The 26,948-nt window shown below is 33.7% G+C and overlaps 1 protein-coding gene across 10 annotated transcripts in view; it reads left to right on the top strand.

Moving 5' to 3' along the window:
• LOC114330533 (sodium/potassium-transporting ATPase subunit alpha) overlaps nucleotides 1–26,653 on the top strand; it is a 247,778-nt gene extending 221,125 nt beyond the window's left edge. For all 10 annotated transcript variants that reach the window (XM_028279892.2, XM_028279938.2, XM_028279949.2 and 7 more), the window contains 3 exons: nucleotides 14,093–14,267; nucleotides 14,654–14,886; nucleotides 21,889–26,653. In XM_028279892.2, coding sequence (XP_028135693.1) covers nucleotides 14,093–14,267; nucleotides 14,654–14,886; nucleotides 21,889–22,009 — 529 coding nt within the window. In that variant the 3' untranslated portion in view covers nucleotides 22,010–26,653. The remainder of the gene's footprint in view (nucleotides 1–14,092; nucleotides 14,268–14,653; nucleotides 14,887–21,888) is intronic.
• Nucleotides 26,654–26,948: the final 295 nt, after the last annotated feature.

The following is a 26,948-nucleotide window of genomic DNA, read 5'->3' as shown; positions in this document are numbered from 1 at the left end:
AAATTGCCCAGCGCAAGTACATGTAATAATAATTATTACATGTACTTGGGCTGGCCAATTTTTTGTATGACACGGTGACAGGAAAATACAGCGTGTTTTATAGGTTCGTTCATGGGTATTCTTTCATTTTTCCTACTGTATATAAAATAAATGTTATATATAATTTAAAAAAAACGACCAGATAGCCTACCAGCTACCAGATAGCCTCAGGATAAAGTCAGGGCCCAGAGCACGCCAAATAGAATTATATTTTGCTGACGTCACAAAATAGAATTTCATAATGGGAGAATCGACGGTTGCTAGGCAGCGTGACGTCACTAAAATAGAATTCTATTTTGCGTGCTCCCACTGCAGAGTCGATCGGATAACCTAGCGTGAACGGAAAACAGAAAAAAGTAACGCAGCAGTTTGAAATTTATATGAATCTGAGGTTTAGACTGGAATACGCGGGCGTCTGATCGGCCCGCGTATTCCGCGAAATAAAAAATTAAGTACAAGGTTTGCGACTAGGCATATCGTAATTATTGATACAAGGCGCATCCTAAAGTAATTCCAGCAAAAAAAAATAAACTATGGCAAATGTCCATTATGGTCTGTTTTTCGACAGGTTCCGCCTAGACTATAACTTAAAACGAACTAACATGGTATTAAAATAGCTCGTTCGGCTTATTTGTAGTCAAAACTCGGACCTAACCTCAAAAAACAATGACACTATGACGTCACCGCTGACGTGTCGTATCCAACTATGTATTAGAGTTTCGTCGAGAGTTGTCTTTCTTTGTCTTAGTCGAACCAAAAGACAACCTTTATCTAGTTTAAACGGGTCACTGCAGTGGTGTCGTGATGGCTTGGCACTACACAACAACTACCTCGGCACTTGCAATACTACCGCGTACCAATCACAACCCCCCCTAATTTGTTTTTTTTTATTTTTTTTTGTGTACGAGCACTTCTTCACGTAGTAGTTTTCGAATATTCTATCTATGAATTGTAGGCAGACCAATTTTAGTTTTCGTATTTGTTGTTTTTTATAACATTGATATTTTTGCGTGTACTTTATTTAGTTAGGCTAAGAGTTTTTGAAAATATATAAAAACATTTTGCAGTCACGTGACATTTCTGTTCACACATCATATTATGGGATTGTTTACTACAGCTAGTTAAAAAATACAGACAAAAAGTAATAACTCAGAATAGAGGTAAAAATACAGCCAAATCACTATGATCACAAATAATCACAAATAAATACTATGTTACTTATAGTTCTAGTGGAAGACATACAAAGGCAAGAATAATAAATGCTTTCCGTTAAATAATTCAAGTTAAGTTAAATTTGAGTTCTTTCGATACTTCTGGAGATAATAAAGTAGCATTTTCTTTCTTGGAAATTTCTTAATGGAAGAACCTGTGACGGAGGCAGAACAGAAGAAGGGCCAAGCTGTAGGACAAGTACGAACTAAATACTAATAACTCAATAAATACAAGATACCTTAATACTTCAAAAGTCAAAGAATCGAAGGACACTGGCTTGCATCTCATAATACAAAAAGGGCAGGTAGGGGAGAAAAAATGGTATCGTAGAATTTGGTGACATAATTATTTCGGTAATTAGGCGTATATTGAGAACGCTGGAATAGAAAAGAAATCGTATAATCGAATTAAAAAGGAATAATTAAACTTACCACAGTTTGTGGGTTTTTTACTACTACTACTACTAGTACTATTCAAAGACTTATAAACTAACTTCGTGTTACATATCGGTAGAAATCCAATACTTACAGCTCAAGGAAGAACATGTGGAAGAAAAATATATGGAATGGGATAGATACTGAGATTTATTTGTGATTTTCATAGTATTTGTCTTGTCTATCTTAGTTGCAGTTTGTCTTGCTAGACTATGTTTTTATTAAAATATTGATTTCCAATATTTATCATTTTTACTACAAATTTCGTTATACGCCATTGATCAGGTATTTTTATTGTGTTTCTCTTTATAAAAAAAAGCGGTCTATAGAAAATTATATATTTATTGAAAAAAGTTTAAATTAGCTAGAAATTGTATCCAAGCTAGGATGGTTTGATAATCCTATTCGCTGCGCCAATTTTATTACAGTTTGAGCATCCTATTCACTGCGCCAATTTTTAAACAGTTTGTGTAAATCTCTTGTTATACGGGGAAGCAAATTTTAGAAATGAATTTCACTTTTTGATATAAAATATTTAAGAGGAAACAGTAGCGATCAACAGGTAGCGAAAACGCGTTCCATGATTGCGGCTGTAATTTTGAATGATTTTTCGAGATATTTGGCACACGTATTCGTAATATAATAAAGAATGGCGGTACAGAGCCCAATTTGAAAAATATATTAATATGTGGAAATTACTCTGTAATTAAATACAATATTAAAAAAACGAGCCTGTATCGCCATTAAGAAGAACAAAAAATACATTTTCTTCAAATAAACTTTTTTATCCGATGCCTAGATTTTGTGTCATTTTGGAACTACTAAAATTTTTTATTTCATTAGTAATTCCAAAATGACACAAAATCTAGGCATCGGATAAAAAAGTTTATTTGAAGAAAGTGTATTTTTTTGTTCTTCTTAATGTCGGTACAGGCTCGTTTTTTTAATATTGTATTTAATTACAGAATAATTTCCACATATTAATATATTTTTCAAATTGGGCTCTGTACCGCCATTCTTTATTATATTACGAATACGTGTGCCAAATATGTCGAAAAAATATTCAAAATTACAGCCGCAATCTTGGAACGCGTTTTGACTACCTGTTGATCGCTACTGTATCACCTTAACAATTTATTATAACTTTTACGCGGTAAGGGACATTTGATGAAATGTTAATTTAAAAATGTTTTTATATGTAAATGTACATTTAAATTGTTCACTGTGAGTTATTGTCATATTTCTGGAAGATCAGTAATAATATAGTAGGGGCATATCAAACAAACCAAATTATCTCATTATCAAAAAATACAATACATTGATGACGTACAGTGAAATTTGGAGAAAAAATATAAAAGAAGTCTTTTTCTATAAGTACGATGATTTCTAAGAAATAGATGAATCAGTGTTGATGATCAATTTTTAATAAATAAGATTAATAACAAATTACGAAGAATCTGAAGATGTTAAGCCACATCTTGTATACAATAATAAAAACATCTATAATGGTTAGTTATGAAAAAAATGCTACATAATATAAAAGAGCTTAATATTCAAATCTTCATTAAACTGATTTTGATTTTGTAGATACTTATATACAAACATGGAAACTTTTTATTTTCTGCTAAAATTCGGATTATTGAACTATAAGCTAGGAAGTATGTTTATAACTCTATAATGTCTACTGTGTTTTTCAACATAGCTGTAATATAATGCTTATAACTAAAACACTAAAAACTACGATTTTCTAAATTTAAGGAAAAACATGTTATTAAATTTACACCAGTTTCTGTATTAAGGCATTTTTTTTAATTCTTCAATTAAGTGTCCTATTTATGGGTGATTGATGAACGTAGTGTACATTCTTCATAATTCGTTAAGAAATTTTCCCAAAGAAGGTCCCAAATACATAAAAACAACACAAATCAATGTAAGACTGAACGTTTTTAGTATTGGTGGAAAATGTACATAGGACAAACAGAGAGTAACTTTAGAAACGCTTACAAAACACATGCATTATTCCAATAAACATTGTGAGTGAGAAACATTGTCCCCAATTCACTGTTAATAACCCTACTTTTGAAGTAGTGGAAATATTCATATACTTAGGCTCTCTGATGACCAATGACAACTTCATAACGGAAGAAATCAAACGGATAATAATTCTGGCAAACAAATGCTATTTTGGGACTGAAAAGTAGGAACTTAAGCCAGAAAACAAAAATAACAATATACAAAACCCTTATACTACCAGTGCTGACATATGGGAAATATGGAAAATTTTCTAAGACAGATGAAAACCTTCTGCTCATATTTGAACGAAAAATCCTGAGAGGAATATTCAGTGGCATCTGTGAAAACGGTTCTTGGAGGAGGAGGTACAACTATGAGATATTTCACAATTACAAACAGTTATCTGGTGGTAATAACGTAATATCTCGTAAAATAGGAAAAAAATAGGAAGACTAGGATGAGCAGAACATCTAGCAACCCTCCTGTAAATAGACGAATCCGTAAAAAGAGGCGCTTTTACTGAAACTTCTGTAATTTATTAAAATATTATACGCAAATTTAGAAGAAAAGACTAGTTTTTAAAGTTTTGTTTATAAAACGATTTTTGTATCGGGTTGAATTGATTAACTAATATGATATTTCTTAAGAAGTACAATTTTTTTTCTATAATAGTTTCTACAGTAGTTTATAGTGTTGTCTCTTCTGACAACTTATTTGCCGAGGTATAGTGTGTGTTGCGTCTAGAGCAGTAGTAGAGCGTTCATAGAAAAGTTTTTTCTGTTAGTTCTGTTATTGTTCTGTTTTTGTTTTACTTGTTAAGGGATATGTCTGCCTTCAACATAGACTTAGTTTTTATACTTATTAGATATAGAAATAATGTGTAGAGGTTTTTCTTTAGCATGTTAACCATGATTTTTCATCCTTTCCCTTGTATGCTTCCTTGAAGAGAATTAGTTTGCAGATTAGACTAGAGAAATAATATATTTGGCTTTCTTAAAATAGCGTTCATGGTTTACGTTCCCAAGAATAAAAATATTGGGGAACTATTACTATTGTTTAAAAAAGAATAGTTAGTCAACGCAATGAATAAATTTGTTTGATTCTAATTGAGACAGTCACCAGATGTCACCACCATTTTTGTCAGGGTTGCAACGTCACGCGTAACTACGATAAATCCAAAATGCATAGACACCACGTTGGATACGATCCTATTCATAACACACCAACTTGCATACATATTAAGAAAAATAAATATATGGAAGAATATATTTAGAAATTGAATTAATGATGTCATAATATTATATGAATAGTGTATAGTAGCATGATATCATTAATTCAATTTATAAATATATTTTTCCATATATTTATTTTTCTTAATACGGTAAGTATTTTTCTTAATACAGTACGTTCTTTAACGGTAAAATATTGCAAAACCTCTAAATTTTAAAGAACCGCTTGGATTGACATGAAATTTGGCATACACATAGCTAACAAGTCAAAGAAAAAAAGTGATATTGTGCCGATATGTGCTTTTGTCCCGGGGGTGGTATTCACCCCCTCTTGGCGGTGAAACAATATTCGTCCAAAGTTAAGTCCGGAAATGGATAAACTAACTAATTTTAAGTAACTTTTGTTCTATAGAGTTTTTTCACTAAGTCAATACTTTTCGAGTTATTTGCCAGTGAATATGTTAATTTTTTCAAAAAATAACCACGCTTTTAGACGGTTTTTCGCAAATAACTCAAATAGTAAGTATTTTGTCGAAAAAACATTCGTAGCAAAAATATAGCCTGTAAAAAATTAAAAAAAAAATAGTGTATATATCACGTCTCTATACCTAGTAGAAGCAGAGTTATAGCTAATTAAAAATAGGTTCATATTCGTCAAATTCCAAATGGAATACTTTAACGTGAAATAACCAAAAATGATACACATTTCGGGGAAAACTCATTACAACTTATTTAAAGTGTTTAAAGAAAGCTTCATTTTTGTTTTATAAAAAAAATTTCTAGCATCAAAATTAAACAAGTTACGCTCAAAATAAAGTTAGTCCCTTTTTTTTTTGGTTAAAAAATCGGGAAAATCACCCACTAATTAGTATCTCAAATGAACTTAATCGTTACGACTTCACAAGTTTCTTGACTCGTGTATATGTATTGTATATATATGATCTGTAAGTTTCATCGGTTCAAAGTCCTTATTTTTGAAAGGACTGTAGTTAAAAGGGGTTGAACGAGTCACTGATCACGAATGTATGCAAATTTAGAAACACCAAATCTTAATCTTTTTTTGTTTTTCGAGATTTTTGGTATCTCGTAACAATTTTTAAGTTATTTTGAAAAAAAAAGCATATTTTTCAAAATAAATTTTTTTAAAAATTTTACTTTAAAATCAAATTTTTTCAAAAATAAGCACTTTGAATCGATGAAACTTACAGATCATATAAACACAAAATAAGTAAAATAATTTGTGGAGCGGTAACGATTAATTTCATTTAAGTTGCTAATTAGAGGGCGGACTTCCCGATTTTTTTTTTGCCAAAACAAAAGGGACCAACTTTATTTTGAGCATAACTTGCTTAAATTTAATGCTAGAAACTTTTTATAAAAACAGAAATAAAGCTTTTTTAAACACTTTAAAAAAGTTAAAATGGGTTTTCTCCAAAAAGTGCTTAATTTTTTGGATATTACACTTCGAAATATTCTATTTGAAATTTGTTGAATATGAATCTATTTTTCATTGGCTATAACTCTGGTTCTACGAGGTCCAGAGACCTAACGCGTACACCTTTTTTTTACTTTTTTACAGGCTATATTTTTGCTAAGAACGTTTTTTTCGACAAAATACTTACTTTTTGAGTTATTTGCGAAAAACCGTCTAAAAATGTAGTTATTTTGTTGAAAAATTAGCATATTCACTCGCAAATAACTCGAAAAGTGTTGACTTGGTGAAAAAGCTCTATAGAACAAAAGTTACTTAAAATTAGTCATTTTATCCATTTCCGGACTTATTTTGAACATATATTTCTTCACCCGCAAGAGGGGGTGAAAGTCACCCCCAGGGCAAAAGCACACATCGGCACAATATCATTTTTTTTCTTTGACATGTAAGCTATGCGTATGCCAAATTTCATGTCAATCCAAGCGGTTCTTTAAAATTTAGAGCAAAAACCGTGAAAGAATGGACTAATATGTATGCGAGTTGATGTGTTATGAATAGGGTCGTATCCAACTTAGTGTCTATGCATTTTGGATTTGTTGTAGTTACGCATGACGTTGCGACCCTGACAGAAATGGTGGTGACACCTGGTGACTGTCTCAATTAAGAATCAAACAAATTTATTCATTGCGTTGACCAACTATTCTTTTTTAAACAATGCTATAATTTATAAATTATCCAGTAAATTATTAAAATTAATAACGTTTTAACAACTTTTGATTCCACATCTCTGGTATGTGTTGCTTTATCCTCATTACATAGTTAAATTATTAAAATGGGGCTGAACAGCTGGTTAACAGCTGGATAATATCGATGGAATAAAATTAAATTATTTCTCATATGTAGTGACACTGTTCTCATAGCAGACAACTTAGGGGAGCCATAGTTATGCTGCAGCAACTACAGCACGTGATACATAGGTTCAGTTTGAAGATAAACATAAATATCGTCTCAAATGAGCTATTAGAAATTGAAAAATTGTCCATAGAAGTTGTTGAAAGATATATGTGTATTTGGGGCATTAAATAAGATTAACGCGACACAAATAGACATCTGAACTGCTCAGAAAAGTAAACTTGACTGGACAGCACTAGGAAAAAATTAATTTAAAAGTAAAGCTTTAAATCAGTGACTTTTCCAGATTTTGCAAAAACAATTGCACTAAGGCTTTAATCAGCTAGTGTACGCCAGCTCTCTGGGGCTGGCGTACACTAGCTGATTATTGTCAAAAAAAAATTGTACCAGAAATCAGATAAACTACATAATGCAGATTTTTCCACTGACCTCACCTTGCTTGTAGCCAAATTGAACAGATTTTAGCTCACGATTAGCTGCAATGTCATTGATGACGATGAACCGGTAACAGATTTGGATCTAGATAATACCACATACATGTGCAGAACTATTATCGCTATAGTATAGGTAGGTAACAGGTAAAACCCACAGTTAAAAATGAAGAAATTTGCTCCAATGAATCCAATAATAGCAAAGTCAAACGTGGGATCCGACAAGGAATTTATACTATCACTTCTGCTGTTCAACATATACCCTAAGAAATCTTTAAAGAAGCAGTAGAGGATGTTGAAGCCGGAATTCGAATTAACGGAGAATGTATCAATAACATCAGATACGCAGACGACACGGTGGTATTCGCTGACAGTTCTAAAGCCCTTCAAGAGTTAATTAATAGCATCACAGAAGTAAGTCAGAGATAGTTACACTAAACATTAAGAAAACAAAATGTATGATGATCTCTAAGATGGAACAGCAATTTGGACGAATCATTGTGAACGGTTAACAAATCGAAAGAGTAAAAACATACACCTACCTTGGTACGAACATCAATCAAAATTGAGATCATTCCGTAGAAATCGCATGTAGAATAGAGAAACCAAAATATGTATTTCAAAAATGGTTAAACTATTCCAATGTCATGAGTTATCAATACCCATAAAAGTCAGGTTACTACGATGTTATATCTTTCCTATATTGTTGTACGGAGTTGAGTAGTGGACTCTCACAGACGCCACCTGCAATCACACAGTAATGTCTTTTTATAAGTGTCTGTATATGCAGTTGTGTCCGTGAATGTGTTACAAATACAAAAAGAAAAAGAGCTTTTAACCATAATAAAAACAGCAAAAAAGAATACCTCGGTCACATCATGAGGAACAGTGAAAGATATGGATTGCTGCAACTAAATTTACAGTGGACCGAGTTAAAGTATACCTATCTTGGAACAATAGTAAATGAACAATGGGATCACTCACAAGAAATAAAATGTAGAATACAGAAGGCTAGGAGTGCATTCAGTAACATGGCCAAACTCTTTAAAAGCCACAAACTTAATCTGGAGATAAAAGTAAGGCTCCTACGATGTTATATCTTCTCAATATTATACTACGAAGTTAAATCCTGGACACTCACTGAAACGATGGAGAAAAAACTTGAAGCCTTCGAGATGTTGCTATACAGGCGAATCCTAAGGATATCATGGACGGACAAGATAACCAACGAGACCGTAATACGAAGAATGGGGAAAGAAAAAGAGGTGATATATACCATTAAAAGGAGAAAGTTAGAATATCTCGGACACATAATGAGAAACGGCACTAAATACAGATTGTTGAAGGTAATCCTTCAAGGCAAAGTATTCGGAAAGCGAGAAATCGAGAGAAGAAGAATATCATGGTTAAAGAACCTGAGGAAATGGTTCTCCACAACAACAACTAATCTATTTAAAGCATCAGTTAATAAAATAATTATAGCCAGAATGATCGCCAATATTCGAAACGAATAGGCACCAAAAGAAGAAGAAATCTACAGGGAAATGTAGAAGGAAAACGGTGGCCAGGAAGGCAAAACAATTCCTGGATGAAAAATCTACGTACGTGGTTAAACATAACAACTACAAATCTTTTCAGAGCAGCAGTGTGCAAAGTACAGATTGCTATGATGGTCGCCAACATCCGAAAAGAATAGGCACTACAAGAACAAGATGTTCCCTATATTCCTATAGCCTTATAAATTCTTCGGGAATAAATACACAAGTTGTTAAAATGTTTAACACTTTTGTTGTATTAGAAATTTCTTCCCACAACATTTATAACAGACAGTTTTAAGAGAGTTAAACAATGTTTAAGCTTAGTTCTGACGCCAAACTTTTTGATTAGCGAACCTCTTTTATAGATTACTGAACTGAACTAACTATTTTAGCCTTTTAGTAAACTTAACCTTCTTCTAACCACAGCTCATCTACGCAAAATAGACAGATTTTTTATTTTGGGTAGATAGTTGAGGTTTTAAAAACGCTCCGTCTAGTTTAAAACTAACCAATAAATCCTGAACACGTAAGTAATTTGTTTTATTAATTTATATAATTACAAAGAACCATACTTTTATATATTAGCCCCCCCCCATTATATACTCCCCGTTTATCCCCTTGAGCAGAAGTATCCGCTTTTCTTATTTCTTTATGTCGTTTTGCTTCAGCAGACTGTTTTCATCCTATTTAATATTTTAACAATATATTGTGTAAAATGACATAAGGAACTAACAAACGCATGCAACTAACTTAACTACCTTTATTAAAATTTACAGCATGCTTGTGGATGTGTTTTGCTGTACATCTATTACCAACTGGTAGATAAGCTTAAGTTTGTAAAATATTTTGACGCATTAAAATTTCTGTCAGTTGGTTGTGGATAATTCTTACCAATTTTTAAGCTAACAGTGACTTTTATTATGAATTTGAGGTGCTTTTTAAACTATTTACTTATACAGATTTAACATTTTTGAATTAAGGCTTAATTTTTTGGCTTTTTGCCTTTTTATACTAGCCAGAGTGAAGGGTGAAGTCATCTGCAACACTACTTGGTCGTGGCGTTGAGAGTTGTAGGGAGGCAAGTCTGGATCTGAACATACGGAAAACCAAGATACTCGTAATAAGTAAACAACAGAATATAAGACAGTCTATATATGTAAATAACACCAAACTTGAGCAAGTCGATAAAATCGTTTACCTTGGACAGCAATTTAATTGTAACGCAGAAAGTCACAATTAGATCTAGGATAGAGCAGGCCAGAGCCGCTTTTAAGACCTAAAATTGGCATTGAGGATTCGCCTATTTCGCTGCTACGTGTTCTCGGGCTTACTTTATGGTGTCGAGTCCTGGACTGTGAATAAAATCGATCTAAATCGCCTTGAGGCTTTCGAAATGTGGTGCTATAGAGGAATTTTAAAAGTTTCTTGGGTGGAGAAGATTCGAAACTCCACAATACTAGAACGCCTCAGCAAGACTATTGTGATTATAAAAAGCATCTAGCAGAGAAAGCTGGAGTATTTCAGTCGTGTAAAAGAGGTCCCAAATATAGGTTGCTGCAAAATATTCTGCAAGGAAAATTAGCAGGCAAACACAGTCCAGGACGAAGACGAACCTCATGGTTGAAGAACTTGCGAGATTGGTATTGTGTTTATACTAGCATGCTATTTAGGGTGGCAGTGAATAAAATTAAGATAGCTATGATGGTAACCAACGTTCTGAAAGGACATGGTACATGAAGAAGAAGATACTAGCCAAAATGGTCGGATTGTTACTGTGATTTGGGAACGCATACAATAAACTTAAAGTTGTTCTGAAGCTATTTTCTTGTTGCATTTTTATAATCAATTACTTTTAATGGGAAATAAGCCACAATTTTACCAAAAAAATGATTTTATTAACGTTTCGAAGCCCAAATAGAGTTTCGTTATCAAAATACAAAATACTACTAAAATAAACAAAAATTTTGTTGCTAAGTAAAAAAATTCTTCTAATAATTTTTAATCTGACTCATTTATATTGGCAATTCAGACGTATATTATACATTTTAAAGTAGAAGACTTTAAAATGATATCGCCAATATTTATGAGTTGCGTTCCTGGGACGACTTTACTAAAAGATAGTTCATTCGATTACATGAAATCAATCCCAACTCAAGAATATCCGTCACAAAAAAATCATAGCATGTGATCTGGCTTTAAAAAGACAACTAAATGCATTGATGACACTAAAATTCTGGCGTTAGAGATTCCATAGTAAATCATGAGGGAAAACCAGGAAAAAAACCTCGTGATACTATCACGACATCGTAAGTATTTGGTCTTACATTTAATTTACTTTCAAAAAACTAATACCAATTTCTGACTTTAATATGTTTAAATTATAAATAATATTAATAATACATAGATATACTAGAATTTTTTATTAACTCGATATGTTATTGACTTACTAATCGTGGTATTTTCTTTCTATTGACTTCCTCTTTCAGTATGGGTAACCACATCTTAATGCATTCTACCGAGGAATTTGCGACACAATTGGTTTCATTGAGCATAATCAACGTTAAGAAGGGAATCATTAAATCCTTATATGATACAGCCAAAATTACTGGTTCTAACGAAAATTCATTGTTAGAAGAAAAACAACTGTTAACATCTGTTTTATTGAAAAATGATTATCCGTTATCGTTTATAAGTAAGGAATTGTCAAGACTGGATCGAATAGAACAGAACAACGTAGAACGGGATCCTATATCATCCACAAGAAATAATACGTGGAAAATATCAATACCATATATAAAAGGACTATCCGAGAAACTTAAAACAATAGGAAATAAATTCAACATTCAAAACAACAAACACATTGAGATCTATTCTATCTAAAACTAAACCTAACAGTGAACAAGAAAGAACAAAGAATTGTATTTATAAAATACCTTGTGAATGCGAACAATTTTATTTAGGTGAAACATCAAGACCATTAAACGTTAGAATAAGTGAACATCAGTCTTATATTAAAATAGAGAATTTGATAGATCTCAAATATGTCAACATGCATGGGATAATGAACATAAAGTTCAGTGGAGAGATTCAAGTATAGTCCTGAAAGAATCAGATAGTAAAAAGAGAAAAATCAAAGAAGCGGCTCTAATTATGCTAAATGAAAACAAATGGGTCGCAAATTCCGCGGTAGAATGCAGTAAGATGTGGTTACCGATACTGAGAGAGGAAGTCAATAGAAAGAAAATACCACGATTAGTAAGTTAATAACATATCGAGTTAATAAAAATTTTATATTTTAGTATTACTCATTGTATATCTATGTATTATTAATATTATTTATAATTTAAACATATTAAAGTCAGAAATTGGTATTAGTTTTTTGAAAGTAAATTAAATGTAAGACCAAATACTTACGATATCGGGATAGTATCACGAGGTTTTTTCCTGGTTTTCCCTCGTGATTTACTATGGAATCTCTAACGCGAGAATTTTACTGTCGTCGTTGCATTTGGTTGTCTTTTTAAAGACAGATCACATGCTATGATTTTTTTGTGACGGATATTCTTGAGTTGGGATTGATTTCATGTAATCGAATGAACTACCTTTTAGTAAAGTCGTTCCAGGAACGCAACTCATAAATATTGGCGATATCATTTTAAAGTCTTCTACTTTAAAACGTATAATATACGTCTGAATTGCCAGTATAAATGAGTCAGATTAAAAATTATTAGAAGAATTTTTTTACTTAGCAACAAAAATTTTTGTTTAATTTAGTAGTATTTTGTATTTTGACAACGAAACCCGATTTGGGCTTCGAAACGTTAATAAAATCATTTTTTTTTTTTGTAAAATTGTGGCTTATTTCCCATTAAAAGTAATTGATAATAAACTTAAAGAAAAAAAAACCATAGTTATCAGTAAGAGGAGTAAAGTCATAACAGCTGAAAAATGAAGATATTCAACAAGTAGACAAAATTAATTACTTTAGAGTCTGGATTACTGAATATCTAAATCCGAAATCTGAACAAGAATAGAGCAAGGAAGAGCAGCCCTTTTCGAAGATAAGAACATTTCTGAGTAACCAAAGACTCAATCTGTAAATCCAATTTCGGATGGTAAAATGTTATATCCACTCTACTCTTCATTACGGTGCCGAAGCTTGGACTGTTGATGTTGACTTAATGAGAAAGCTGAAAGATATGGCTTTTTAGGAGAATTTTGAAAATACCATGGACCGATCATATCACGAACGAAATGGTGTTACACAGAATGGGAAGAGACAGATAACGTTTGACCTTCAGGAAAAAGAGAAAGACAGAATATTTGGGGCACATACTTAGAAATTATAAGTACGGGTTGTTACAACTGTTTACAGGGTAAAATCGAAGGAAAAAGGGGTCCTGGTAGACGACAAATATCCTAACTGAAAAACATTCGCCACTGGACCGGGGTAACCACACCGAGGTTTTAAGAAAAGCAGAAGTAGAGACGAATTTGCAATGGTTATAGCCTTTGTTAGTAGATTCGGCACTAGAAGAAGAAGAATCAAGAGCCTGTTTAAAAACTTTTGGAAATTGTTAATTATGTAAAGTAAAAAATGAGGATCATTTCTTAAAGTAAGTTAATTCATTCGTAAATAGCTATTTTCTTTTTACCGAATTTGTTATAGAGTTAGAGACAAAAAATAAGAGCACAAAACGCACACGAGGCTTTAATCACTGCAACATTTATGTTCACCACTTTTGTCTAATGTGTGTACACTGCTATATTCAATGTTTAGCTTAAAAATTGGTGGTTTCTCTAACTTATGCGCCCTCTATACACGTTTTTATAAGCTTTGTACTATGTGTAGGTTGATATCCATGGCGTACGGTCAGATTGGTATGATTCAAGCGGCTGCTGGGTTCTTTGTGTACTTCGTCATCATGGCTGAGAACGGTTTCTTGCCTATGAAATTATTCGGAATTAGGAAACAATGGGATTCCAAAGCAGTCAACGATCTTACTGATTCTTATGGACAAGAATGGGTGAGTACTATTGATTATTCGTTGCTGAAATTAAAAAAAAATCTATTTGGTAGTTGTATTCCATCGATATTTTAGATTACAGTTATTATTAGACCAGGGAATTAACGATTTGCTCAAAATTTTCTCAAGATTAGTTACCTGTACCATTGATACAGATATCTAACAACTAGTTTTAACAACAATGTGATGAAGACCATTAAATCATATAGAAAAGTGACACAATTTTACAGAAAAAGCATAGAAAATCTTTTAAAATGAGAGTTTCTAAAGTTATTTTTGTTAATTTGTTGCTTAATTATTGCAAAAATTGCTTCTAATAGTCGATTTTTTTGAAAATTATTAATAACTTTTCCAAAAAGCTAAATTATTTTCTTTCTTTATTGTAGACCTTCAGAGACAGAAAGACCTTGGAGTACACTTGCCACACCGCTTTCTTCGTCTCGATCGTCGTTGTACAATGGGCCGATTTGATCATTTGCAAGACCAGAAGAAACTCAATCGTTCACCAAGGAATGAGGAATTGGGCTCTCAACTTTGGGCTCGTCTTCGAAACCGCACTGGCTGCCTTCCTGTCTTACACGCCTGGTATGGATAAAGGATTAAGAATGTTCCCTCTTAAGTAAGTTGATACTTTTAATCGTATTTTAGACTCATTATCATCAATTGGCACTACAGCCCTTCGTGAGCCTTGGCCTGTCTCAATACATTCTTCCATCCTTTCTTGTCTAGTGTGTCTTTTCTATTTCCTTACTCCAATTTACCTTAAATCTTCCTGCACATCGTCCAGATATGAGTGTAGGTCGTTCTTTTCTTCTTCTTCCGATCGGCCAATTTAGCATAGTTATTTTAGCAGGATCACTTTCATCCATCCGCATAACGTGGCCCACTCATTGTTTGACATTTTTTACGATATCTGCATCACCAAAAAGTCTATAGAGTTCGAAATTATATCGCCTTCTCCACAGACCCTTTCGTTAACTCGGCCATATATGGTCTTCAATACTTTTCTTTCAAAGATTCGTTGTAACTCTTCACCTCGTATCATCATTGCCCATGCGTCTGATCTGTACGAGAGCACTGGGCGTATTATTGTTTCATAAAGTTTGCACTTTGTTGCTCTTGACATACATATTGCTCTTAGTAAAGGGCCTAGACAAAAATAACAGCGGTTAGCCACGCATATTTTTTTCTTATTTCTTTGGATGTATTGTTTTTGCAGTCTATCAGTGGTCCTAAGTAGCAGAATTCTTCCACCGTTTCTATAGTTTCGTGTTGCACCTCTAACTTATCTTGTTGCCTTCTTAAGGTTCCATCTTCTATGGAAGATTGGATATCAACATGGCAGTTATTCTTATTTTATTTACAGCAGCTCTAAATAGTTGCTTAGAGCTCAGACTAAACCATTCGATTTCGTAACCAGGAGGTTCGTCTTCTTCGTACATCTCTTTTACTTTTTATTTTGTCCTGTAGGTTGGATATCAACATGGCAGTTATTCTTATTTTATTTACAGCAGCTCTAAATAGTTGGTTAGAGCTCAGACTAAACCATTCGATTTCGTAACCAGGAGGTTCGTCTTCTTCGTACATCTCTTTTACTTTTTATTTTGTCCTGTATAATCAAACGCAACAGACTATAACGATGTCCTTTTTTCCGCATGTCTTCCCATTCCCATGTAAAAATGAACTTCGAGATAATAGAATTGAATATCATTAATCAAATATCAGTAAACAATGAGTACAACGAAAAAGCAATAAACAAAATTTTAAACCAAAAACTGCATAAGAAAGCCCTGAAATTAGTCTTTCCACCACCGGAGAAAAACCCAGTACCTCAGGGCCGTTACTACCCGTTTGGTTGGCCGTGATTTGGCCGCATAGATTTTAACGAGGGAAATAAAAATATGTGTTTTAAAAGTCGATCCCACAGTCGTCGCTGGGCCATCGAGGTGTAAACATCGTTAAAGCGCTCCGAAAAACCGGTGATTAAGAATTCTAATTATCTTATCAACAACAATAAAAAAAAACCCATTAGCAATAAGTGAGAAAAACAAAACAATATGTTCCCTTCGGGGAATCTTATTGGGTTCAGAAATGGACAACCAGTTTATCAACAACAAAACATACAGAGTGATCCAATAAATTTACAAATACCACAAGCAACCAATAACCAACTACAGTGGCAGCCAACAATGATGAAGCAACCAGAAAATGCAATGAACATGAATATGCCAACTATGCAACAACAGTATCATACAACTCCTATACAGACAGTAAATACCAACCAGTTCAGCTCTCAACCAGTTCAGCAGCAAATGCCGACATCAAGTAAAAATAGTGCAAATATCGAAGACAGAGAAACTCACTATATGACATCAACCAGTGAAGATGAAGAAGAAAATCAGACAAACAGTAAAAACGCTTGGCAAGTCATGGGAAGCAATAAAAGAAAGAAAATACATAACAACAAACCAAATCCAAGCGAAATTGAAACAGGTAACCGATTCCAACCGCTGTCGAAAGAAACAGAAGAAAATATTGGAAACGTCGAAACCAACAAAATACCAAAACCTCCACCAATATTTGTACACGGGGTACAGGATTTCAAAGAGATGACAAAGCAATTAGAGGAAATAGCCAAAAAAGAAGAATACCAGACAAAAAGTTTAATAAACAACGTTGTCAAAATAAATTGTGAAACACCAGAAATATACCGAAAATTGGTTAAGGAGTTCAAGGAAAAAAATATATACCATCACACGTACCAACTAAAAGAAGAACGAGCCTACAGAATCGTGATCAGATACTTACATCACTCAACCAATACTGATGACATAAAAAGTGAGCTATCTCAGTTAGGGCACAAAGTGAGAAACATAGTTAATGTAAAACAACAAAAAACCAAAGAACCACTTAATCTCTTCTTTGTAGATTTAGAACCCGCGCAAAACAACAAAGATGTCTATAATATAACAGGCCTACAGAACAGAGTAGTACACATAGAACCTCCACGAACTCAAAAAAACAGTATAATACAGTGCATGAGATGCCAACAATATGGACATTCCAAATCATATTGTAATAAACCATACGTCTGTGTAAAATGCGGAGGCTCACACAATACCACCACGTGCAAAAAGTCAAAGGAGACGCCAGCCATATGTGCGTTATGCAATGGAGGCCACCCAGCCAATTACAAGGGATGTGATCACTATAAGAAACTTACCAAAGGAAGCAATAAAAACAATGGAGAGCATCAAAACCCATCAGCAATCTACACAAATGATATATACACAAGAAACACACAACAACTATCCAATCCACTGCCCCAGGGCATGAGCTATGCTGAAGTAACTAAACGCAACCAAACAGAAGATACAACCACTGTGTTAAACAAGTTTTTGGAAGAATTCAAGAATCTATTCAACCAACTAATCCAACAAAATAGCATGGTCCTCAACATGCTTACCATGCTTATGAACAAAATGAAATAAATGGCTAAGTTTCTTCGAATAGCCCAATGGAATGCCAACGGCCTTCCAAGCCATACAGAAGAAGTGAAAATATTTCTAGACATAAATAAAATTGACATATTTTTAATTAGTGAAACACACTTCACAAACAGAACTTATTTTAACATACCTAAATATAAACTATATCATACTGAGCATCCTGACGGCACAGCCCACGGAGGTACAGCAATACTCATCAAAGAAAATATTAAACATCATGAACTACTGAAGTACAAAGAAGAACACATACAAGCAACGACAGTAAGCGTTGAAGCACTTCCATATAATGTCAACGTAACAGCTGTGTACTGCCCTCCTCGCCATAATCTAAAACGAGAACACTATGAAGAATTTTTCCAAACTTTAGGACCAAAATTCATTGCTGGGGGAGATTACAACAGCAAGCATACCTTGTGGGGGTCACGACTTATAACAACAAAAGGCAGAGAACTGGCACATGTTATACAAAATAAGAATTACTCATTTATCTCAACGGGAACACCAACATACTGGCCGACCGATCCCAACAAAAAACCAGATTTATTGGACTTCTTCATAACAAACGGTATCGGTATAACTTATACAGATATAACACCAAGCTATGACCTAACTACTGACCATAGCCCAATAATAGCAACGGTAAGTACAACAGTTATCACTAAAAAACCAAAACTCCACCTGCACAACAATAAAACAAACTGGGACACTTACCGACAAATAATTCACGATACTATCGAAATAACAACGAGGCTGAAAAAACCGGAAGAAATAGAAGAGGACTATAACAAATTTATAAACATACTACAGTATGCAGCTAAATCAGCTACCCCACAAAGTAGTCCCAACAGAAACATAAGTAATATACCTTTAGAAATAAAAAAACTAGTAGCTGAAAAAAGAAAGGCCAGATCTGCATGGCAACGAACACACACACCAGACAGCAGAACAAGATACAATCGCATCAGCAACAAATTAAAATCAAAGCTGCAAGAAGTCAAAAATGAGTCATTTACGAATTATATCACCAATCTTTCAAGACAAGACAACTCTATATGGAAGCCCATAAAAAGTAAGAGAAAGCCAATAACAGCATTACCTCCAATACGTAAAAATTCAACACCACCAGGACCATGGGCAAAAAGTGATAAAGAAAAGGCTGACCTATTTGCCGAGTATTTAGCAGAAGTTTTTACTCCACTAAATGACGACCAAGTACCAGAAGCGAACCAAATATTAGAAGAACCACTACAGATACAGGACCGAATAAAACTATTTACTCCAAAAGAAATTAGAGACGTAATTGCCACCCTAAACCCAAAGAAGGCACCAGGCGAAGATCTGATAACCGCAAAAATGTTAAAAGAAATACCCAAAAAGGGCATAGTTAAACTACTGCACATATTCAATGCAATACTTAGATGTGACTACTGGCCCAAAGCACTCAAAATTGGACAAATAATTATGATACCAAAGCCTGGCAAAAACCCTCTAGATGTCTCATCATATAGGCCTATCAGCTTATTACCAACAATCTCCAAGTTGCTTGAAAGACTTATCCTAAACAGAATAAATGCAGAAATAAATCCACAAAATTGGATCCCAGATCATCAGTTCGGATTTCGACAAAGCCATTCAACGATACAACAATGCCATCGCATAGTCAACGCCATTAACCAGTCACTTGAAAATCAGCAGTACTGCACAGCAGCCTTTATAGACATCAGTCAGGCTTTTGACAAAGTCTGGCATCCAGGCTTGTTATGCAAAATAAAAAGAATTCTTCCAGCAAGTTACTACAACCTACTGAGAGCCTACCTACACGAACGGCAGTTTAAAGTAAAAGTTAATGAAGAAGTCTCGGAATACAAGCCTATTCACTCTGGCGTACCTCAAGGGAGCATACTAGGACCATTATTGTACATACTATATACATATGACTTGCCTACAAATGATAAAACAACCATCGGGACATTTGCAGACGACACTGCTATTTTTGCCAAGCATGACGATCCTATTGCAGCAACACAAAATCTCCAAGAGCATCTAAACTCACTTGAAATATGGCTGAAGAAGTGGAAGTTTAAGGTAAACGAAACAAAATCATCCCATATAACATTCACTCTCCGGACTGGAACCTGCCCACCAGTAACCATCAATCAAATAAAAATACCACAAAGTAATCAAGTCAAATATCTAGGGCTACACTTTGACAATAAACTCAACTGGAAACACCATATAACAAAGAAAAGAATGCAACTTGACCTAAAAACCAAAGAACTTTACTGGCTCATTGGAAGAAATTCCCATCTTTCAATAGAAAACAAATTGCTAATATATAAAGCAGTGATAAAGCCAATCTGGACTTATGGCATTGAACTGTGGGGCTGTGCTAGCAAATCCAATACTGTGATTATCCAGAGAGCGCAATCCAAGATACTTCGAGCAATAGTTAATGCACCATGGTATGTATCAAACCAAACTCTACACACAGATCTAAAAATTCCATATGTAACCGAAGTCATCCGAGAAAACAACAGAAAACACCACAACAAACTAGAAGACCATCCTAATCCACTACTTCATCCACTACTGCAACCTGTCCACAATAGAAGACTAAGAAGAAGCTGGCCCTCCGACCTAAGAGGTAACTGAGGAAACATCGCTGGATGTTTACCTCTCCACGTCACCACATTTACAATAATTTAATTTAATGTAAGACCAACAAATTGACTTATAGATGTTTGTTTTATATCTGATTGTCAATAAAGGGAGATAATAAAAAAAAAAAAAAAAAAAAGTCGATCCCAACGAAGTATTTTCAAATGACACAATTTTAAAAAGAAAGCAAAATAAAGTTTTAATTTTTCACTGGGGAAATTAGTCTTTTCGACTAAAATACAATTGGAACAGAACAGGAGCCCCTGAGGCCTGAGCTAACCTGGGGCCCCCGAGACCTGAACATAAAAATTTAAATTATTACTTAGGAAATTAGTTATTTCGGCGTAATAAAACCTAAACGGTCATTGGAAGAGGGGGCCCGGACTAAGCTGAAGCCCCCGAGACCTTTCGTAAAGATATAAATTGTTACTGAGGAAATTTAGTTATTTTGGCTAAAAAAAAACTAAAATGCAACCGGAATAGGTTCCCCAGGTCCCAGCTAAACTAATTTACCCCAGACCACATCTTGGTACGTGAAAGGAACCACATGGTACTACATTTTGAAAAGAAAGGTATAGGGTAAGATATAATTAGCTTACGTTTTGCATTGTAAGTTGGGCAAACTTAACTAACTTAGGTGGGATCCCAAAAGTCTATCATTGCATTATATAATGCAGTTCTTTTAACACTGTCATAAACTGCTTTGAAGTCGACGAAGAGATGGTGTGTATCTATGTTATATTTTAGTGACTTTTCTAGAATCTGCCTATGTGCAATTTGATGTAGTTGACTTTCCAGCGTAAATCCGCATTGGTGTTAACCAACAATATCCTTTGTAAAATGTTTAAATCTTTCAAACAATACATTGCCGAAGGTTTTTTATACGCATATGCTAACAGAATGTCTCTGTAGTTCTTACAATCCAGTTGATCATCCTTTTTATGCAACGGACATATTATTCCCTTTAGCCATTCTGCTGGTATCAATTCATTCTGCGATATAATAATGCATTTAGTTTGTGGATTGCTGCAAAAAGTTCATCACCATCTTTTTTATATATTTCTCCGAACAGATTTCATCCATTCCTGGAGCTTTATTGTCCTTGAGTTTTAGGATGGCATTTAATAATTCTTCTCTTTTTGGGTCTTCACTGTGTAGTTGATGATGTAGATTTTGTTGATTTTCTATGTGGTAACCTCCTTCAATATCGTTTATATTTAGATGTTCGCTGAAATGTTGTGTCCATCTGTTAAGAACTGAGTTTCTATGATGTATAATTCAGCCTTAGTGTCTCTAGAAATTTTTAATCGTGCTTTAAATTTAAATCGTGGCTATTATTTACTTTTTGAAGAATCGTTTACTTTGAATTTATCGAGGACCACAATTTACGTAGATATTAGATTATTGATGTCAGTACACGCATGGTTTGATTAATACCTGTTAATCATTTTTAGGTTCGTCTGGTGGTTGCCAGCCATCCCCTTCATGTTGTCCATCTTCATATACGACGAAGTGCGACGATTTTATCTACGACGTTGTCCAGGCGGCTGGTTAGAACAAGAAACCTATTATTAAGTATTAATATCAGAGTACTGCCACTCAGTGGATTGCTGTGACAGCACAGCCTCGATAGGGAAGACTTCGCTGAAACACAATAGCAAGCCAGCCAGGTATCAGCGTGGAGAGGGAAAACGAAGTCTTTACCTATCGATACTTGTACAAAACTGTTGCTAATATAGTAAATTTGCTGCTTTCTGCAGTTTGATATAGTTAAGTCAGGCGTACAAGACCGGCTTCGATGGATGGATGTCTATCCGAGTTAATCGTGTACGCTTTAGCTATTTATTAATATAATTAATTTCGTAACAAATTACAAAATAGGTCATGTGACAAGAAAAAGTATGAACCACAACCAATAACAATAAAACACTGTCTGTCTGATGAGGACGTTTTAGTCGCTGATGCGGTATTATACATTCCATTATTCGAGGACTACAGTTGCCTTAGTGCTGTTTGTCGTACAGAGAGGAATTATATGTTTTTCTTTTTAAAATGACCTTCTTAACGGAAAACTGATGAAGTATCCGTATTGTTTTTATTGTATACTTAGGAAAAGTTGTTATATAAGCTGATATAAGTTGTGTGAGGATACTTTTCATGATTTTTCCGGTAATCAGCAAGGAAGAAGAGGTCTGTTTTTAACGAAAATCATGTATAATCGAATGGGTTTAATAACATTGGTCTAATTATAGAATATCGATAACCAAAAACAGCTTTAATATCATTCGCGTATAATATCTGACGTGTTTATATCCAGATATTCGGTTCTGTTATAAGAACTCTTTTCTATATTATAAAATTCTTTCGGTGTCATGTTTTTTACCGTTAAAATCCCATAATCGACTTTAAATTTGACTTTTTTCTTGCTCTATTCATACAATTTTCGATTAAGTGCCATAAAATATGAGAAAATATATTTTTAATAAGTTGATTTTTTTATAGATTTTTAATGTCTCCCTAAGAGCTCTCTAAAATAATTTAAACTAAAGAAATAATTAATCAAAATATATAAAGAATATCGATGAGTGTGGAGAGAGGTAACAACTATCAGGAGTATTATACGGAATTAAAATAATGTGAAATGTTTGGTTTTTTATATCTTTTTACGAGGCCTAGCGGTACTGGCAATTGTGTTCTACGCTGAGGATAGTTTTAATAATTTTTAGCGTGTGAGATCTGGAGAATTAGAGAGAAAATTATAGATAGTAGAGCATTGCAAATAACACATTACTTGAGCTTACGAACAAAATCTGTAGGTTTCCCAAGAAAACCAGAAGATCAAACAGATAAGCATGTAAAATAATACATAGTGAAAAAGTGTAGTATGTTTCTTACTTATTAATAAAAATCGTCTTATGTCAAACAATATGTAAGAAGAAATTTATGTACAATTTTTTCTTTACATATTAGTCATTGAAATAATATATAAGGAGAAGAAGTATATCTTTCCATGTAATAGAACTGCTGTGTGGGAAATCTTGAATTGATTGGTCTTACTAACAAAATTTGCAGACACCATCATCATACGATGTACTCTTGTTGGTGTGGACATTTTAATACTTTGAATTGATCCTCAAAAATGAAAAATCAATTAAACAGCATTGACTGTACGACGCCAGAAGTGTAGGCCAGACTAAAATGTTGTTCGAGGACTGTTTTGACTTTTTGAAACAATACAGAGTTATGTAACAATTCTTGATGGACTAAAAGAACTCTAAGTAAATAAAACGAAAAGGTAAAAAGCATGGAACTTGAAACGAAGGATCTAACTGTGGTGGATTATGAATGAAAGTTGGTTAATATCATAAAAGCTGATGAAAAGAAAAACATTATTATATTCTAATACAAAAACAAGAACATCAAAAACAAATTGTAACATTTCTTCGAGAAAAAAGCATTTAAAGTTGGTTATTTTGCGCAGTAGTACCGCGCCGTATACGTATAATATATAAAACAGAACGCATTTACCGATCTCGCGATATTCAAATCTCTATAACTACGGTAATATTGCTCCAATGTACTTTAAATTTGGCGTGAATCCTTTTGAAGTACTATACTTTTATACGAAATAATATAAAATACCAACCGTTAACCATTTTCACGTGAAACTGTACTCCAGAAGTTGGTTACATTTGTCCACGCTTCGCTTTTATACAAAATTGAAAATACTTAAGTCTCTTTTAACATTGGTAGTCGAGATTCCATGATTCGATCGTTCTTTAAACCCAATTGCGGAATAAAAGCGGCGTGGCACCTGGGTGGCTTGCCGATTTCGTTGCCTGTTAGGGTGTGCCACTGAGGCGCTACGCGTTGTTCGTCGACTTCGTGAAGAAAGAGAATTTTTAGTACTATTTAGGCTTTGAACACTTAGGTTAGCTAGATTGTAACTGTGTTGTTATCGTATTAAGTGTCAACCAGTCGTGCTCAATACACAACATGACTATAACTCTCACAATTGTAAACATTACATTCAAAACTACAGTTACATGTAGAGTGCTCTTAAATCCCTTCTTTAAAAGTCTTTACGTTATTAAAGAGTTGATTTTTAACAAAAATAACATTTAAACGATACATTTAACACTACTATATTGCTCTGCTGAACATACTAGTACCAATTTTACGCGTGTCTCTATAAAAACTCATCTGTTTCATCCTCAGGCATGCGCATAGCTCTTACTAACGATAAGTAAGACAGTTAGACCATTGATTCCACAGTATGTTCCTTCATCCATTTAAACAGCTCGCAATATAGTATTATCAAATATTCCAAAACTTTATTATCGTTAAACTTTTTAGTTAAGTATTGTTCCACGCAACGTACCCATAAAACTCATATAAGTTATCGCTTTTCTGTAGGTAATGAGTCGCTAAACAGTGGGAAAACTTATGTCTCAATAGCATTACAGGTCCCACTGCTGACTCCGTTTTTGACATGAGAGCTAACGTATAGTCTGATTATTTTGACGTAACTAAGCGGGGCTCTGTAACGCCATTGAAATAGAAAGCTTTCGCACGGTTTAGAGACGCATCACCGACTCTTTTCTATCAAGTTGACTGAATATATCTATCTGTAATTATCTGTTTTCGTACGTATATCCCTTAATGAATCCATAGTCGATTTATTGCGGAGGTTTTTGTTTGAGGAGATGACGTGACAATATTTTTGAACCCTAATGCAAAGAAGGATCTGAGTCAACCGAATATTCGGCGTTACTATGTTTAAAAATGTTTGTTTGGCTGAAGATCCATTTTATAATTAAACTAAGAATGTTTTTTACGTTTTACAACGTTTTTGTATTCTGATCTACAGATATAACTCAATATATATAATTGAGAAATATATATATATATTATCTACATACACTTACAGTAGTGTATTGTGTTGAAGCATCAGTATGTTGGAAAATAACAAATCTTAATTATCTGCAACACAGTCAACCAAAGGGGCTACCATCTTGAACCGTAAATTACTGTTTTTTGACAGATTGCGCGCGCATTGACAACTGAAGATTGTTACCTATCATCTAAAGTCTGTTCTCGTTACTAATAAGCAATATAGAAACAAATACTTGTGGTGTTACAGTTAAAAATGTCTAGAATACCGCACGTAATGGCAATAGAGCACCACACTGTTGGAAAACAACAAACTTTGGCATCTACAGCACAATCTTGCCCTCAGATTCGTTGCGGGAGCATAAATCTGTGCGACACTAGTTGTCTTTCTCTTCTGGTAGTGCATATCCGTTTCGGATCTGTACTTTACACAACACTGCTCTGTTTTGACAGTTTGCGCTTTCATTGAAATTTGTAAAATTGGCTACCTACCATCAAGTGACATTTTTCATTCAACCTGGCACCACAAATAAGAAAATTTTGTGGTGTTTGCATTTTATGGAAGTTTAAATTACCTCACTTCTTTATGAGTACATGATTCTTTTGGTTTCTTAGTGTCTGATATGTAAAGTTAGAGTAAAATGTGTGGCAGGCTTGTTTATCTTACCCCACCATCTGAACTAACTTTCGTACAGATACTGGCTAGTTTAATTATAAAAATAAACTTTACATTAGGGTGTAGAAAACGTTATTTTTTTCAGGGATCTATAGTTTCTTTATTATTTCGTAAAGCGATGTTGATTTTAAAGTTAGAGGATGTATAAAACTGCCATTTTCATAATGTAACTACCTATAGATCTATTGTTAAATAAAATATTTTGAAAATATAACTAAAAATAGGATTACTAAAAATTTTAAGATAGATATTATAATAACCTTCTATGTAAAAGTATTTTTGTGGATTTCAAAATGAAAATGGCATCGTTCAGCGAGCACCTTACTTCGCTATGTTTCCATACGTTCGTTTTGTATATATACTTTCATCATTTTTGCCCACTGCGAGGGTTCGTCGTTTCACATAATACAAACAAACAAACATCTGAACCAAGGCCCTGGCCCTGATGAAGGTCTGCTTTTGTAGAGTTTTGTTTTTCATGCGTCACGCTCTGGTCTAAGGGACCGGTGGACCACGGTATTGTTATCTGACTGTAAATAGTTTTAAGTGAATCACTTAATTATTTTTTGCTTGTGTTCTTTTCACATTCATGTTTTAGTAAGTGATGGAGCTGTATACATTTGGGTTTTAATAAAATGAATGATAGTATAGATGGTATTTTATTTATAACCTCAGGTACATTCCATGTCAAATCACTCGGGCAAAACCTTTTGGATCTCCGATTTTTCTGAAACTTGGTGTATAGCTTCTGCGGGACGTAAAAATAAGATATTTAAGGTCAAAAAATCTTCTTCCTTTTTTTCTCAAAATGTTATTTTATGCGATTTTACAGTGATTTGGTGTTTATTTAAACAAATAATATTTTAATAGAAAGGGCTCAAAAATGTCATTATATTGCATTATAATAAGTTATTTTAATTCAAAACAAGTTTTTGATCAAATTTT

This window comes from Diabrotica virgifera, chromosome 6, assembly GCF_917563875.1.
Source record: "Diabrotica virgifera virgifera chromosome 6, PGI_DIABVI_V3a".
Lineage (NCBI taxonomy): Eukaryota > Metazoa > Arthropoda > Insecta > Coleoptera > Chrysomelidae > Diabrotica > Diabrotica virgifera.
The sequence above is the reverse complement of the archived record's forward strand: the minus strand, read 5'-3'. Positions and strand labels throughout refer to the sequence as shown.